The sequence below is a fragment of the Parasteatoda tepidariorum genome, chromosome 7 (assembly GCF_043381705.1).
Source record: "Parasteatoda tepidariorum isolate YZ-2023 chromosome 7, CAS_Ptep_4.0, whole genome shotgun sequence".
Taxonomy (NCBI): domain Eukaryota; kingdom Metazoa; phylum Arthropoda; class Arachnida; order Araneae; family Theridiidae; genus Parasteatoda; species Parasteatoda tepidariorum.
The window spans coordinates 26,825,821-26,844,193 of NC_092210.1; the positions used below are offsets into that span (position 1 = coordinate 26,825,821).

Below are 18,373 nucleotides of genomic sequence, written 5' to 3' on the forward strand. Positions count from 1 at the left end.
TCTGCTAAAAATCGTTCCTCAGTTTAATTATTAAGTCAGGTAATATAAATTGGGCAGAAAACAAACATTAAGGATTTCTTAAAGCTCTTGTAGGAAACTAGTAACAGATAACTCGCATTATAAGTGAGGATAAAAATATAATTTAAAAATGATAAATGATGAAAATTATCCATAGTAATAAAACATGTTTGAAATTGTTTTAAGCAATGTTAAATCCCTTTGCAATACTAAATGAGTTTTCTTTTGAAATTTCGTAAATTATTATTGAGTAAATATACATGGCAGAAACAAAGAAAACGGTATAGATTAAACAGTATTGAAAAATTGTTAAAGAATATCGTTTTAGTTTCCTTTAACTGTTAAAATTGATTATTTAAAAGAAAATGGATTAGTTAAATTAAATTTATATTTTACTACGGTTGGAAGGAATTTCATTTTAAGCCGTGTCTGTGAACGATATCTGGGGGAAAAAATACTCCTGCTAATTGCACTGTCAAGATGTTGTCCGATTTAATCGGTGTCATGTTGTACAATAAAGAAGCGCCTAATGAGCCAGTGTTGTTTTGGAAACTCGTCTGCGTTAGTCATTTTCACATAGTAAATTTTGATCCAATTTTCTTGAAATCTCTTCTTTATTTCTTCAATCATCTACGAGCACACAATTATTTTTTCAGAAAAATTATCTTTTGGATTCAATGAACATTGACTTAAAATTATGTCTTTTTTTCTTCCAAAGAATTTTTAACTTTAGAGATTTTATTCATTAATTTTTAAATTATCCAAATAAGTTTCCATGAAAAGACATTTTAAAAGCGTCTCTGGTTGACTTGGAAACTTATCTACCCATTTCCATCCTTAAGGTATGTTACTTATTATTAACTTTAGTACAATAATTTAGTGTGTTTTTTCTATTTTAGTTTCAACGGATATATATATATATATATTTCTCTCATGGGGTACCATTAAGTCAAATTTTCTCTGTCTGTTGACAATACTATAGCTATTATTTTATTAGTTTGTCTTAAGTAATAATTTAAGTAAAGTTGAGTAGTTTTATACGTTGAGTATTTTTTTAATAATGAATTTTAATAATAATGAATGAATGAATGAATTTAACAATAAGGAATTTAATAATCAATTTAATAATTTTCTTAATAATGAATGAATAAAAACTCAGTTACGAAGTAATTATTTTCATTTATTTTTTATTCTATCTAAAATGACTTTAGAAATTTTAAACATAAAAAGTGCTACGGTGCCGCATACTGTGATACTAATTATAGGAGCCTGAGTTTGCCTTATTTGAGAGATAGCTTATATATATTATACGATATTCAAATTATCACTCGAGAGGTGTGAGAGAAGGTAGCACAGCATATAAAGAAGTAATAGGATGAATTTTCTATCACATCTCATGATAAAGATGGAAATAATTTTAATACTTCTGCTGCCTATGACGCTGAATTATNGGTTCTCTCATGGGGCACCATTAAGTCGAATTTTCTGTCTGTTGACAATACTATAGCTATTATTTTGTTAGTTTGTCTTAAGTAATAATTTAAGTAAAGTTGAGTAGTTTTATACGTTGAGTATTTTTTTAATTATGATTTTTAATAATGAAAGAATTTAATAATAATGAATGAATGAATATTTAATAATAAGGAATTTAATAATTTTCTTAATAATGAATGAATGAATGAATATTTAATAATAAGGAATTTAATAATCAATTTAATAATTTTCTTAATAATGAATGAATAAGAACTCAGTTACGAAGTAATTATTTTCATTTATTTTTTATTCTTTCTAAAATGACTTTAGAAATTTTAAACATAAAAAGTGCTACGGTGCCGCATACTGTGATACTAATTATAGGAGCCTGAGTTTGCCTTATTTGAGAGATAGCTTATATATATTATACGATATTCAAATTATCACTCGAGAGGTGTGAGAGAAGGTAGCACAGCACGTAATGAAGTATTAGGATGAATTTTCTACCACATCTCATGATAAAGATTGAAATGATTTTAATACTTCTGCTGCCTATGACGCTGAATTATCTGAAACTCATACTTACGAAGGATTGTGTAATTTAATGGCTGCTAGACATACTTGAAATTATAACAAAAATTCAATACATAAAAAACTTTGACAATATCTCAGACAACTCTTCAAAACAGTTGGAATTGAAATCAGAGTACTTTCGCTTGGGCAAAGCCATGGGAACAGCTCAACGGTGAAAAAGATTTAGTTTATATATGATTTAAAATTAAGGTTTTAGGACTGTAGGGGTGGAGAGTTAGAATGTGTAAATGCAGTTGTGTTTTCTGCTTAGTTATTGTTTAAGCTTATATGTTGTACAAGATAATTTTGAAAGGTAACCAAGCTGATCACCAAAAATGCTAGTACATGAATACATAGATCTAGACACTTGTGCATTTTAAGATTTTTGAATATACTTTTCCGATACTGTATAATTAAACGCCTAATTTTTGCATTATGCAAGACAATTGGATATGCTATCTAACACTGATAGACTATTTTACATACGAATTTCTAAACTACATGCAAAAAAAAAAAAAAAANAAAAAAAAAGGAAATAATTCACGTATTTACCATTAAGAAAAACTTTACTTACAGGAAAAACGGATGCCAAACTGCGAGTAATCTTTGATATGTGCGATGACGATGGAAACGGTGTCATTGATAAACAAGAACTTACTAAAATGCTGAGATCCCTGGTTGACATAGCCAAAACCAACTCCTTGGGAGAAGACCAGGTAATGGAACTCATCAAAGGGATGTTCAGCACTGCAGGATTGGATGAAAAGGAGAAACTCAACTACGATGATTTTAAAGTTCTCATGAAAGAATTCAAGGGAGACTTCATCGCCATTGGTCTAGACTGCAAAGGTAAATGCATTTTTTCTTCTCTTTAAAGTTGAATTTTAAAAAAAAAATTAAAAGCACGAAACTTCTTTAGGGTTATGCATAATAAATTCTCTACACTGTCCTAAAATTTATGAAAATTTATTCATAAAACTAGGATAAATTAATCTTTAAGAGACCCAAATTACCTAAATTACAAAATTAATGCTTGTTTCAGATAAGTTTAATCGAATTTTAAAAATTTTTAGTTTAAAAATTATTATGTAAGAGTGAATTCTCTCGTAAAAGAGTCTTAAGATTTTATTGCTATACCTCTAAACATAAAATTTTATGTATAGTTTTTATGATGTTAATTTTATTATTATTATTATTATATCGAATAGCATGTGTTTGGTCCGCTGGGTATGGAATCACTCGACTAAAATGAAAACACTCTCGTGGACTATAAAAATAAAACGTTCACTTTATTAGCGTTCTTCACATGGTGTTCACTAGCACGCTCTGAAATGATCTTTCAAAGCACTTCAAGGAACACATTTTCAAGGCTGGTATAGATGGCTCTTTAACAGCATGTACAGGGAGCAAAAAATGGATCACCCTGAAGAACTTTGGATCCAATGATCGGATTTTCAAGTTCTAGGACTGACTGGTTCAGGGGGGGGGTATCTCAAAACTGCTAATTAATTGGTGCAGATGATAGTTTAAGTTACGAAATCAGACGTAACTCTCAAACGTACTTCCTTTGAAATAAGCATAACTTTCTTACGAAATATCCGGGTTTCTGACCTCCAAAATGTAAGAGGTAGCCATAATCTGAGAAATACAGTCCAGGTAGTTTTGATCCCTTCATATTAATTTTATTTTTTACTTAATTCGCAATATCTCGAGAAGTTTTTAAGCGAATTAAAACATGTTTGAAAACAATTATAACATTCATTTATCCAAAGTTAATTTCATGCAAAAAATATTTTTTAGTAAATATTTCAATTTATTTTATTTTATTTAATAATAGTCAAAGAATCTGTATTGTAAGGTATGTAGTTTTTTACATTATTATAAAGAATGTAATTTTACGAAGCACAATGCAAATTTTGAGCGAAATCGATCGAATAATTCCTGAGAAATTAAGATTTAAAAATTTTTATTATTGAAATTACATTTCTCAAAAACTAATGAGACTATATTTTTCAAATTACGACTATCCCCTATATTTTGAGGGGCAAATATCCAAATGTATGGCGTATTTTTTAATATGATAAAGTACGTTTCTCGGCTTGATATCGTTACTTAAAATATCGTCTTCACTAATTTTTTCTCTACAGTAAACTTTAATTTCCAAAAGTACCATTGACGTTTGAAAAAGACTCGTACTCCAAAAACACCTCATGTCTAATTAATTAATCTGAGGCAAAACGAAACAATATGATAAATTGAATTATTTAAAGCCAGTAAGAAAGTTTTTCTGTGAAAATGTACCGCTTGTTTTATTCTAAGAGTTAGTCATTTAAAAAACTGTTTAATTTGAAATATAAATATAGATCCTTAATTCTATCACTTACTTCCTTTATTACTAATGTCATTCTTTCTGTTACAGGAGCAAAACAAAACTTTTTAGACACTTCAACAAATGTGGCAAGGTAAAAACAATTCCCGAATTTTTCTCTATGTATCATAAATATATTTAAAAAATTTAAGTATTAAATATACAATACTTTTCAACTGAATTGAATTTTATCATAATAATGTTGAGTTGATTAGTAATATACAGCTCAGTTTGATTTATTATATAGTATATCAAATTTCTTCAAGCGAAGTCTTGGCTTCATATCTTGGCTGTTGTGACCCAGATTTATATAATGGCCCAAAATGCTAATTTATATTTAAAGAGAAAAGCTTAGCTTTTTCTTTGAGTACCTTAGAAAAAAGAAAACTTATAAATGTGATAATGCATTTTTTAAAAATAACTAAATTAAGATTAAATTTGAGTTATTTTTAATTAAAAGTTATTTTTAACTCAAAAAATATAAATCTCAAGTTTTAGTACCCTTTCTATATCGTAGGATATTTTTAAGATGCGCTTCTTCACATTCTGTAACGAAATCCATTAAATTCAATAAGATATTTATATATTATAAAAGTATCTAAAAGGTTAATTAATTCAAATTTCTTAGATTTCTTATCATTTTTTAGTATAATTAAAAGCTTCGACAAACCAAGGTAATCTTAATTATATTTTTATATCGAAATTCACTTTGTTAATATATACAATCAGAAAAAAATTCAAATAAATTTTTCAATTCAAATACTTTTTCAATTTATTTGATCTCGGGAAATTATTTTCATCTGATTATATGAAAAAAATATTTTTTTTCATTCAAGCATCCTGCAACTGTAATATGTTAAGCTGAATCCTTCAGAGGTGAATTTTTGAATTCAAATAATCTAATTTTAGTAATATTTGTATCGTAAATGTGGTTCAGCTTAACGACGATATAAGTTTCTTAAGAATGTTCACGATAAATTTATTCAAAAAACATCGCAGCATTTTAATTTCTATTAAACGTTTAATTTAAATATTATAGAGATACTTTTTAGTTGCATCAGCACAGGCCAGAATGGCCATTTCAAATCATATTCCGTCAATTGAACAGTACTCGTATTATTATAGTTGTAAAGGCAAAAACAAGGAGCGATTAAGCGTAATTTTCCTCGTTAGAGAGTTAGTGATTCTATTTTTTAATATTGTTTTTGAATTTTAAACTAATTTACTTTTCAGAATGACAAGTTTTCAAATAAATCACCATCCCGAAGAAAGGAAGAATTATTGGCGTCAAAAATACAATCACATTGCAACTTTTCTAGAAGAATATCGGCAACATATTTTCTACCTTTTCGTGTTCTATGTCATTAACATCGTCCTTTTCTTAGAAAGATTCATATGTAAGTATGCAATATATACAATACATTTTTTTAAGTATTATTTTCACTAAGAAAGTTCGTGCTTTTTGTAAATGGAAGAAATGGTTAGAGTGTGTGCTTCCGATTTTGTTTCATTCATTTTTCTCAAATAGCGGGAAAAATAATAAAGGAAAAAATTAGTTTGTATAAAATTTATCTATAAGCGAAGAAAAAAAATATATTTCTAATAGTCTAATCAATTCCGAGTTAATGAATTGTTCGTTTTTCACCACTGAAATGAAGGCAGACGTCCTAATTAAATGAATAAAAATTACCTATAAACGATTTGTTTCAGCAGTTGATAAAAAATATTTTCTATGCTCTTTCGGCGAATTTTTTTAATTTATTTGATTTCATTTACTTAGTCATTTTTATTTATTTTTTATTATTCATTTTTATTTATTTTCATTTATTCATTTTCATTTATTTATTTTCATTTATTTATTTTCATTTATGTATTTTTATTTTCTTTTATTTATTTTCTTTTATTTATTTTCTTTTATTTATTATCATTTATTTATTTTTTATTTATTTATTTTATTATTTTTTTTTATTTATTTATTACAAAAACTTTTTTCGGACATTTTGACAAGCTTATGAAAATACAAAAGAGAATATGTTTCGTCAAGAAAAAATAAATGTGATTTAAATTTAACTGAATTCAATTTTAAAAGTTATAGAAAATTTTATTTCCACCTCCAAATCGCACGAGTGTGCTTCAATCTCAATACCTTTGTTTATCACGTTGTAAAAGTTGATCAACAGAAGGTTGTTTATAGAAAAAATTACTGCATCATTGTACGAAAATACGAAGCAAATATACGAAAGATATCTTTTTTAGCTGCTTTATATTTTAGGTGACAATTGCCAGTCATGATACCATATACCACGCAATATAAATGTAATTTGAATCGTCAACAATTATTGAAGGACTTTTTATATTTTATTCTTCTATAGTATAAAATGCTGCCTTTTAAGCAGGGAGACATTTTTTAATAATAAAATAAAAAATATTATTTACATTTTAAATAAACAATATTTTTAATTGTTCATCATCACCAACTTCATACAAAAAGCAATGCAAATTCTTTATAGTAAACATAATTTCAGAAAATAAATACTGCAAAATTTAATAGTTTTTAGGTCAAATAAATCAATATGATATGATATATTCTTGGAACTTAGTTACCGCCTTGTGGTTACCACTTTATTATTTTTAACTAAATATGTGTTTTACTGTCTGAAATTGCAGAGGGTGAAATTTAACATCGCATTTTTCCACCTTGTCATTTCTTGTAACTATAAGTCAATTATTATCATTAACATTCTTAAGTAATTATATTATTATTCTTAATAATATTTTATTTTTTATTGTGTAATAATATTATTATTCTTTATAATAGTTTCGTAAACTGTTAATTACTGAGGAATATTGATAAAGTTTGCAAAACATATTGTTTAACTATATGAATGGCATTAGAACATTTATTATAACGATGTTTTATGAAATATTATGTAATCCAATTATAAAAAGATGATAGAAAAATATATGCACATTCATTCTTTATACTAAGTACTGCCTGTATTTTACCCAAGAAATTAATTTGAATTTTTTTTTTAAAAAAAAAGAACTAGAAGCTTTCTTTAAACTGCCATGTGCAATTATTATTGCTATCAATCAGGTATTTTCACTAAATTTGCTTCACTTGCTTATAACTGGTATGCTAATTTATAAAATTTAAAAAAAATGTCAACTATTTATATTAAGTACTAATAATAATAAAAATTTCAAAACATTTTTAATGATATTTTTTTTTTTTTTCATTTTCAATCTGATCCTTAAATATTCAACAGGATACTCTTCAGAACAATATATTTATTACAAAAATTACTCCATTAGGTAACTTTTTTAATGCGTTTTTTTACACTTTAATCTCTCAATACGATATTGACAATACCCTTTTTTACCATATTTACTCTAAAAACTACCTTAAAGCATTGCTTTTAAAGATTTCTTTTATTAATATTACTTTTTTTATTTTATTATATTGCATTATTTTATTTAAATACGATTTATTTTTATTGCCATTATTATTATTATTATTAGAATTCCATTAGCTTCACTTTTTGACTTGGAAATAAAACTGTTTCATTTTAGAGCTGCCATCTAGTGCAAGTAAAAATCAAAAGAAAAATGACTTGGGATACAAAAAATAAAAATTTAGTTTTTTAATATCTCGTGATTTTAAGGAAATTTATATTTTTTTTATTGGAGGAAAATGACCGGATTTTTTGGTATTTCGAGGTGTTTTGCTCCCAACTGTAAAATAATGAAACCTAATTTTTTATAAGTTTCAGTGCTGCCATCTAGTGAAAAAGTATCAAAACAGAATCTGACTCTACGACTATATGTACCCATACAATAGCGTACAGTGCACATGAGACATGATTTAGAATCTTAATAACTTTAATGAGTTAATCTTAACAACTTCCAAGTGAAACGTTTTTTACGGTTATCTCTAATTTCCTCAATCACGATTTAACTCGGATGAACCACTTTGGACACGCAAAAGTTTATTGATTGCAAATAATATATAAAGGAATAAGATTTAGTTGAACTTTAAAGTGATATAAAAACGTCATACGAAAAATAATATTAAGAAAAGACCAACAATTTTTTAAAATTATATTTTTGTGTTTACAAGCTGGTGTTACCCTGAAGAAAAGAGTTGTGCACATAAGCTATCGCTATTTATTTAAAAATTGTCGTATTGATAATGGTTGCTATGAAAATTTCATGGTTTTAGGAAGTAACATTCTTAGAATAAAACAAGGGGGGGAGTTCAGGAAACTATTAGTTAATCAGGGGATGTAACTATTAGTGAATAAGCGAAAGTGATTGTGATTCGACCCAACATATCTATGAATAATCAGTCGCTATAAACACTTACTAAGTATGAAGAAAGCAATAAAAAAAATTATCAAAAAAGTTAGGAAACTGAAATAATTTATGCAAGTTACTCATTGTTATGCATTAGTTATATGTTAATTGATGCTGAATTAGTGAAAACAGGTAAATAGCGAAATGCGTGAATTCGAATATTAGCGAATCAGTAAATTACTGAACAAAGGAATCAATTTTAAATAAGTAAAGAATTTATAAAACAATTTCATACAGAAAACAGAGTACAATTTATTAATATTCATTTTCATTCGGTTATTTAGCTATAAGTTGCGCTCAAAACAGAAAATTAAAAGAGAATAAGTTATTGAAAGTATTTTCGTATATAACTTGTGTAATGTCAAAAGTTCAATCATTAATGCTGTTTTTCGAAGCTTTGTCATGAAAGAAAATAAAAAAAAGTCATAGGTTAAGTAAGTGCCTTACACTTGAAGCAATGCGATGATTTTAAACTGTATATATGTATAATCTTGCCATGAAAATTTATCTGGTCCTTAGAACAGACAAATAACTTAAATTTCTTAAAAGCTATTAATTTTTTTTTTAAAATTCACTAATTTGTCGACATTTTTCACCTAGATAAAAATGTTCAAATCTTTGCCTGATTCTCAGTTTTTGCAAATTTTTATGAGTACACATTAGAGTAGTTTTCAAATATTAAAAAATTAGACCAAAAGCGCTTTTCATTTTCACAAAACTGTGGCTTTACTCCATAATGACGTATTGCACCTATTTTCAAAATAAGCGTCGACAGCGCTGGCTTTAGATAACCTAAACTTGACCTGACTGCCATAAGTAACAGTTGCAAACACGCAGCAGTCATAAAAATTGCATATTATTCGCAAAAAAGCGTCATTTCGTATTACGACGGAGACTTCGAAAAATAGCCTTAATTTTTCAATAACAGAACGAAAGTTAAATTCAAAAATAATCGTACTATATGTTACATATATTGATTTAAAAAATACTTTTACATAGCTTAAAAAATATATAAAGCTCGGTTTGAGATAAATGGAACTGTAGATTTTAAATTAAGGCAATCTTATTTAAAACACGGCAATTTTCAGGAGTGATTACAAATGATGAACAGTTTTTTTAACAAAAAAATAATAAACCTCGATTTCTTTTTGCAGACTACACGTACTTTGCAGAGCATATGGACCTTCGCCACGTAATGGGTGCCGGCATAGCTTTCACACGTGGTTCAGCTGCTTCCCTTTCCTTCTGTTACTCTATCCTCCTGTTGACTATGTGTCGGAATCTCATCACCAAAATTAGAGAGACGTCTCTGCAACAGTTCATACCACTCGACTCCCACGTCCAGTTTCACAAGATAGTTGCCCTAACGGCTCTCTTTTTCACGAGTAAGTCAACTTTATCAACAATGATCCTCTTAACTTCTTCTAAGCCAGAACTACACTCTAGTGAAGGTTGAAGCTTTCTCAATTTGCTTCCTCCGAAGCAGACCATCGATAATCAATTTAACTGTAATATGTAAATATTTCACAGTGACTGAAATTCATAATTTACTTTTTTTGATTCATAGCATCTTTAAAAGAAAGAAGAAAAAAAACTATTGAAATTTATTATAGTCTTTATAAGTGAAATAGAGGTTTCAAGGACGATTTCCCCACTTTTCCCCTCTCCGTTACTATGGTATCACAAATACGTTTCTTTACCAAGGCAACGAAAGCAGCAAATGTGACCTTTAGAGACCAGTTTAATTACAAGGAGTATAAGATAGTTTTGGGCCGGGATAGCCTGGTTAGCAGAAAGTTAGGCCCATGGCTAAAGAGGTCGTGAGTTCGATTCCTGCCGCCGAAGACTCCGTTTATAGTAAATGGTAACTGGTGCACGTTAAATATGTCAGGTCAAGAAATCATCCAGGTTCCCACAATAAATCATACTTCTGGAGGTACGGAATTGGAGATTGATCATTCTTTGCTTCTTAAAATTACGATCTGTGGATGAAGGAATGGGTCCGCTCTATAAGCGGGCTGTGACGCATGTGTGAGACAGAAGTCGAATTTTGGCTATAGATGGCGCCACTGAAAAACAAGAAGCTCGCTCCTCTTGCCTTAATGGCATACGACAATAACAACAACATAAGATAATCTTCATTAGATTAACGTTGAAATCGCTAACAATCCGGCGTTTATGTTGTTTTCCAACCATTTTTATTGCTTTATTTATTTATTTGGGATTTGTATTATTACTTTTGTTTATTTATTTATTGCCGATCAAAGTAACTCAAAAATTATTATTATTTTTTTTTATCTCTTGAATCGAACAAAATTTTTAGTTTCCTAATAATCTAGATATAAAATTAAACTAATCATTGACCAAATAATAAAAATAGAAATGAGATCTGAAAATCCTTCAAAAGTTCTGCTTATAATTACATTTTAGTAGCTATTCAAAAATATCTAAGATTGTTTTGCAGCAAAATGCAAATAAAACATATAAATCAATTTCATAAGACATTCAATTTATTGAATTTATAATAATTTGTTGTTGTTGTTTTCAATGCCACTTGCCAATATCAGCAAGCCTGCTTGGTGAAACCAAGTGAATTTATGGCAAAAGTCGCATTTCTTGTTTTTCAGTGGTGGAATCTATGGCCAAAAATACGACTATAACCTCACACGCCTCACAACCCGTAGGGCAGACCTATTCATACATCCACAGATCGTAGTTTTGACCTGAACCAGAGAACGATCAATCTCCAATTCCGTACCGCCAGAGTTTTTTGTTATGAAAACATGGAGGACTTTGTGACCCGACAGATTAAACATGCACAGGTCACCATTTACTAGTCTTAGGCCTGTGGGGATCAAACCCACTACCATTTGGACATAGGCCAAGCGCTCAACCAACCAGGCAATCTTGTAACTAATCTGAACTTGAAATCTTATTTTACCTTGTTGTGCATTTCTAGATTTTCATATTTTTCTTTTACTGTGAAATGATTGCCCAATGAAAATAGCATTTGAACTGATATTTAGAGTATAACACTTAAAAAATCATTTTTGTTGGTTTATAGCTTCTGTAAACTTTTTACTCAGAATTAACGTACATGTTTGTCATACAATATGTCCCAAAATGCCGTGTACAGATTTGGAAAGGAGGTACAGAACATGATTAGAAGCCATAATTACATAGGAAAGCATGGATGAAAACGTCACACTCACGACTTACAAGTACCACAGCAAAAGGTGTTCGAAATTGAGCCAATTGGCTTGGATGCACGAATGGCACCTACGCGACATGGATTGCCGAATATTTTCGGAGATACCAGGCATTTCTCTGATCGGAGCAGCAGTGATGAAGATTCATTCCACCAGGTCGATTTCAGAATTTTCGAGAGTGTCATACACAATGCTCTTCATGGCACCCCAGATGAAAAAAAATCAAGGGGACATAAATTAAGTGATCTGGGAGGTCAAGCAATAGGACCACCACACCCATTCCATTTGTACGTCCAATTAAAGCCCAATTGAATCTACTCGCATACAGCGCCACCAATCAAATTAAGTCAATGCTTTCCTAAGTAATAATGCTTCTCATGATGTTTTCCACCTTCCATCCAAGTTAGTACTTGGCATTCTGGGACATCCTGTATGTTTAATAAAGAAATAATATTTTTATTAATCTCAATTGAAACGATTTCTGTTCTAGTTGTCCATAGTGTGGGGCATTACATAAATTTTTACCACGTGTCCACACAACCTCTGGATCATCTCAGGTGTTTAACACAAGAAATGCAATTTGAGTAAGTGCATTAGTTGTTTCAATAAATAGTTTAAACAAATGATGTCAGCTACTTTATTTTTAAATTCACTTTATAGGTCTGATTTCAAGCCGACAATTGCTTTCTGGTTATTTAAAACCGTAACAGGTAAAAAAAAAATATTGCAATTTTTATTTATCTTTTTTAATTAATTATTACATTTTATTCCAATTTGAAGAATTTAGATTAATAAGGAAGACAATTTCAAAATAACTAAATAATTATTGGTAAACAGATTTACATGATGACGTTCAGTTTGCTAAACTTCATTTTCTCTTGCATACAGTATATAAACTTTGCGTGAAGTTCGGATCACTATTTATTATCAATTAAAACATTTTTTATGAATTAACCCTCTAATCAATAATTTCTGATAATTCCACAATAAAAATTAATCTAACTAAGAAAATTAACTGCATAAGTTTAATACCTATCTATTTGTCTTTTACGGCCCACAAATGAAACTATTATTCCCTTTTATTTAAACTTTTTTCACCCTTTACAGTTTCATACTTTAAAGAAAAATCTGTGAAGACTTCTCTTTTAATCGTGTTATATTTTCTAAACAAATTTACGTCGAACCTTTTGAGAAGCTATGTAAGCTGAACTTAAAGTTTTATATTTCTTAGAAACTTAAAATACAATAACATATGCTTAACACTTCGGATTTGTAACTAATTTTGCCTGGAAACATTTTCGAAACTCTCTTAGCTATTAAATCTTATCCAAATATAATTTGTGCATTTTGTTATAATAATTACGCCAAATTAATTGTATTTTTATTTATTAATTTAAACAATTTGGATTATAGGAGTTGAAATTATTAGATAATGAATCGTACTTGCTATTTTTAGGTATTACAGGAGTACTGTTATTTGCCATAGTGTGCATTATCTTCATATTTGCACATCCTAAGATCAGAGAGAAGGCATACAGCTATTTTTGGACCACGCACAGCCTGTACGTTCTCCTGTACATTCTTTGCCTTGTCCACGGACTTGCCAAACTAACGGGAGTAAGTATCTCTTATATCTGATTGTTTTCTTTTTCTTTCTATAAATTCTATATTTAAACTCTTATTGTGTTACTTTTAAACAGAAGAAACAGGAAAAAAATATACGTTTCATTAAATTTTATTTTATAACCGTCGTTGAACAGCCGACCCAATTTTCGGGTTTACGTTTACTAATGCATAATGTTGCGCAGAATCTTACGCATAAATGTTGCGACAGACTTCTAGGAAAGTTAGAATCAGGATTAAAATCGCATAGGAAGCCATTATCAGAAATGTTGCCATGCGCAGCTAGGGGCGCTTTCCTATTCTGAACTAATTTTTTATGCTCTTCTGAACAGCTCATAGTAGGAGAAACTCCTCCAGCCGCGTGCGACGACATTTCCTGGTATGGGTTCCGATGCAATTTTCATCCTGATAATGTACCCTAACTCACTTAGAAATTTTTCGCAACAATTACGCAACCCCTGTAATAAATTAAGTTTCTAAACTTGCACATTTAGACAAATAAATGGATTAAAAATGTCATTTTAAAAGCATTAGCTTTAGGAGCAAAACTATTTTCATATTTGAAATCCAAACACCCGAATGAGGCAAAATGAAGTATAAGTAAAAAAATGCACAAAAAAATTGTTTCTCATTGCTATCAAAAAATTAAATAGATTGTGGAAGTGATGCATTAAGGAAAATGGATAACGGAAATTTGTATCAGATCAGAGTGTATTGTTTACATATAAGCGAAATGATAAATTGATAATTTAATATTATTAAATACAATAACATCATTTTATATCTACTGTGTCTTTAGGCATTTTCACTTCAGAGTAGCGATTCAATCGTTTATTCATCACGTGATTCATGCAAATCATTTTTTAGTTTAAAAAATATTGTGTACATTGCACTCAAATCGTGTTGATATATGAAAATAATTTTATACTTTATCACATTTACAAGAATGTACTTTAGCACACATTTCTCATATTTACGCGAAGACTCTAAATGAAACAAATCTTATATCAAATTGTCCCTGACTTAAAAAATTAATGTTTAATACCAAGTAAGTTAATTACCTGATTAAAAAACTGATTAAAAACTGCAAGATTGTAAATTAACGTTTTAAAATAAACAAAAATTTTATACATTTTAGACATTCAATTGAATGATATCAAAGACTTTTAAAAGGATTTTGTAACAAACTACGGAGTTTCACGTAAAAAAGTAATATTAAATAACTGTTTTATTTAATAAGTTTGTATCAGATATGCTAAAACTTATTTGTCTTATTTCCAGAGTCCTCGTTTCTGGATGTTTTTTATTGGACCCGCTATTATTTTCACACTGGATAAAATTGTTAGTTTGCAAACAAAATACATGGAATTAGAAATTATAGATACAGAGCTTCTACCTTCAGGTGAGATTTTTAAATATGTTCTACTCTTTTCTAGGCTTAAAAATATTTAAAATATAAATTATGATTGAGAACAAATGATATTTGTTTCATGTTTTCCTGACATTTGTTTCATGTTTTTTAATTTGTTATTACATTATCCTAGCCATAGACTCGATAAATATCCACTCATTGTTCATAGAAGAAATTTTGGTAAAAAAACTCCCAACATTTCACAGACATTTATCTATGCACACATATCTTGCAATGTTAACTTTTCTTTACTGATTTAACTAGCTTCATACCAAACATGGCGGTGTCTCGTTTTTTCTTGCGATGACAGAAGTTTTTTTTTTCTTTTTTTCTTTTTTCTTTTTTTTTTTTTAATGGAATTGAATTTCTGAAAAATATGATCTTAAAGATGGCCGGACTTGAATGTTGTTTTCTGATTTGGACTCTTCAAAAATGACTTGTAATAGTATTTTGAGATAGTGTGGGTAAATCATAAAAGTATTCGGAAAAGTATAATAAATATTTCAGATTTTTTCATGTTGTATTAAAATTTGTGGTATCAAATTTTTCTGTACTTGTTTTAAATAATAGAGGAATACAATATTTTTTTAAAACTTTAATCTCTTCCTTAAATATATTTTGTTTTTTTATTAAAAAAAATAGGAAAGAAGGCTTTTGTTAAAAATAAAAAAGACTAAGAAAAGCACAAATAAACATGCTTGTGTTAATAGGATATTATTTTTTACGTTGCTTAGATTTATTCTTGCATGGCAGAAAATTCATGTTCATGCTTTCCTCCTTTGGATACCTACAAATCATCGTCATCGACTTCATCATAGATAGAGCCCCTGAATTAGACAGTATAGGAGCCTTAATCATAGATAAAATTATAGCATTTGTCGATTCCAAAGCCAATCAGGTTCGACCCACACGCGTGACGTCGCTTACAGGTATCCAATGAAATCTGATATCAAGCACATGATTAAGCATAATCACTTCACTTCTTCTCGAGTTGCAAGTACCCAATTGGAAAGATGTCCGAATCGTGCATAACAATGGTAATATTCACAATCTGTCCTAAAAATAAAAAAAACTACCGGAAGGCTTGAGATCCTCTTCTGAAGTCACAGCATTGACGTGATTGTTTCTCTTCCTTTTGGCGTTCCGGGTTCTTTTATATATACTCGGAATATTTAGTTATTCTAAATTTAATTTTTGTGTTGTATTTTTGAGAAAAATTGTGTTCTTTATATTTTAAAATATCAGATGTAGAATAGAAAAAAAAGCATTTTGGGAAATTATCCTATATTGATATGCAATTTTTTCTGATCGTTGAAATGCGGGCTTACGCAATTTAGTTTACACTAGCAGAAATTCTTTTGCCTGTGTCTTCTACCGGAAGTTGACACAATCTCTACAAATACTGCCCCCGAGAACATGAAACACGGTCGAGAATAAAGTCAATTGAAAGATGAATTGGGGTGCAATAATACAAGACTATAATAATGATAAATTCATTCTTCCTTTGTGGCTTTCAATTACTTATTGATAAAAAAAATGCTTTTCCTTATATTTTTATAACTTATGCTATCTTCATTTCGATAGACGTAACGAAAGTAAAGTTCGCTCGTCCACCTAACTTCAAATATTTGTCGGGACAGTGGATCCGCCTGAGCTGTACCGCCTTCAGAAACGCAGAGTACCACTCATTGACACTAACTTCAGCACCACACGAGAACTATCTTTCAGTTCATGTGAAGGCACAGGGTCCTTGGACATGGAAGCTGCGCAACTACTTTGATCCCAATAACCTCAGTGATGGTCCCCTTCCTAAAGTAAGTGCCTTATTCAGTCATGACAAGAGAAATTTTAATGCTTCTTCCAATTGTTTTTAAAGTTAATAATCTAATTACTCAATAGTTTTTTCTATAATAATGCAATTATTACAACATTTAAATAGTTTTTAACTGAATCCAATGATTTGTCAAATGAGCTGTACTTTTGCTCAAAAATTGATGATATAATACGTTTTTTACCTCCGAATGCAAATGTTTTTTATGTAGGACAAAAGAAAAAAAACTTTTAAATTAAAAAATATTAATTATTTTGTGTAGTGCTCGTCATTTTTTTTATTTTTTATTTCCAACGGCAGGCCAATTTTAGAAGAACAAAAAGGATAAAATAACAAGAAAAACAAGGCAAAAAGAGATAAATAGAATAGAATGCTTAGTGACATGCTTAGCCCATACGGGCCCTAGCCTCCCAGTAGCTTCCACACACAGTAGGGGAGATGAGCGCAGGACAGACGGAAATGTGGGGCAGGTCCATGTCCACCCCAAGGCGAAAGAGCTAGCATTTAGGACAGTCAAAAATGTTTATACTAAAAAGGTGTTTGACCAGACAGTCGTGGCCCGTTGCAAGTCTAAAGAGAGCAACTGCCTTAAACCTGGGCTGATTTGGGATAGTTAAAATGTGGTTGAACCAGGTTTTGTGTATATTGCTTTTACGGAAATTCTCTGAGAGCATGTTCCGGAATTGGCTTCGGACCAGCAATTTAAATGAGTGCAGAGAGGTGGAGCAAGCTTGGGCAATAGTTGTTCCTTTCTTGGCCAAGAAACCAGGTTTTTCAATACCCCAAATCCCGCAATGTTCCGGGATCCCCTGGAGGACGATTTGCTTTCCTTTTAGTGTCAGGTCTTTCAGACAATCAATGCATTTCTGAATGGAGATGGATTGGGGAATCAGTGGAGATTTAATATCAAGAAGTGCTGCTTTAGAATCAGATAAGATACTCGTCATAGCTTTCTTCATTATGGGGTCATTAATGTGTAGTGCATTTTAACAGTAGATTCCAAAATCAGATGACTTAACGCATGGCGCTGTTTGACATTTCTTTCGTTAAAACTGCTGTTACAATAAACTTACTATAACAGAGTGTGAATCTATAATTTATGAGTTCGTTTAAAAAATAAAACTTTTATAAAACTATGTTTTGTTTGTTTATAATAAAGCTTATGAATAAATTTTAAGTTTCGCTTCAAAGCTACATCGATTTCACTTATAAAATTTTCATGAAACAATTTATAAATATTGAAAAGTTTTTCCGAGGTTAATATTAAATTTTAGACTAAAAATACTCTCTTGTTTTCCCGATATTAGCTTTTAAGTTATGCAAAATGAATTGCTATATCTTCAAGAATATTATCCTTCAAGAATATTATCCTTGGCTTAAAATTACTAGACAGTATTTTTCAAAACAAAGAGTATCCCTTAAAAGAAACATTAGCTTAATTATAGTTAGAATATTTATAGTTCTGCACTGCCATTAGGGTCTATGATTAAACGAGGGGAAAAAAGAAAAAC

General features: G+C 29.5%; 1 protein-coding gene across 2 annotated transcripts in view; it reads left to right on the forward strand.

The window, feature by feature from the left end:
* The window catches only part of LOC107441689 (dual oxidase), a 200,280-nt gene that overhangs the window by 172,943 nt on the left and 8,964 nt on the right, over positions 1-18,373 (forward strand). For both annotated transcript variants that reach the window (XM_043045166.2, XM_043045167.2), the window contains exons 19-27: positions 2,641-2,913; positions 4,484-4,526; positions 5,666-5,829; positions 9,943-10,173; positions 12,488-12,581; positions 12,658-12,707; positions 13,454-13,614; positions 14,902-15,022; positions 16,616-16,845. In XM_043045166.2, coding sequence (XP_042901100.1) covers positions 2,641-2,913; positions 4,484-4,526; positions 5,666-5,829; positions 9,943-10,173; positions 12,488-12,581; positions 12,658-12,707; positions 13,454-13,614; positions 14,902-15,022; positions 16,616-16,845 — 1,367 coding nt within the window. The remainder of the gene's footprint in view (positions 1-2,640; positions 2,914-4,483; positions 4,527-5,665; positions 5,830-9,942; positions 10,174-12,487; positions 12,582-12,657; positions 12,708-13,453; positions 13,615-14,901; positions 15,023-16,615; positions 16,846-18,373) is intronic.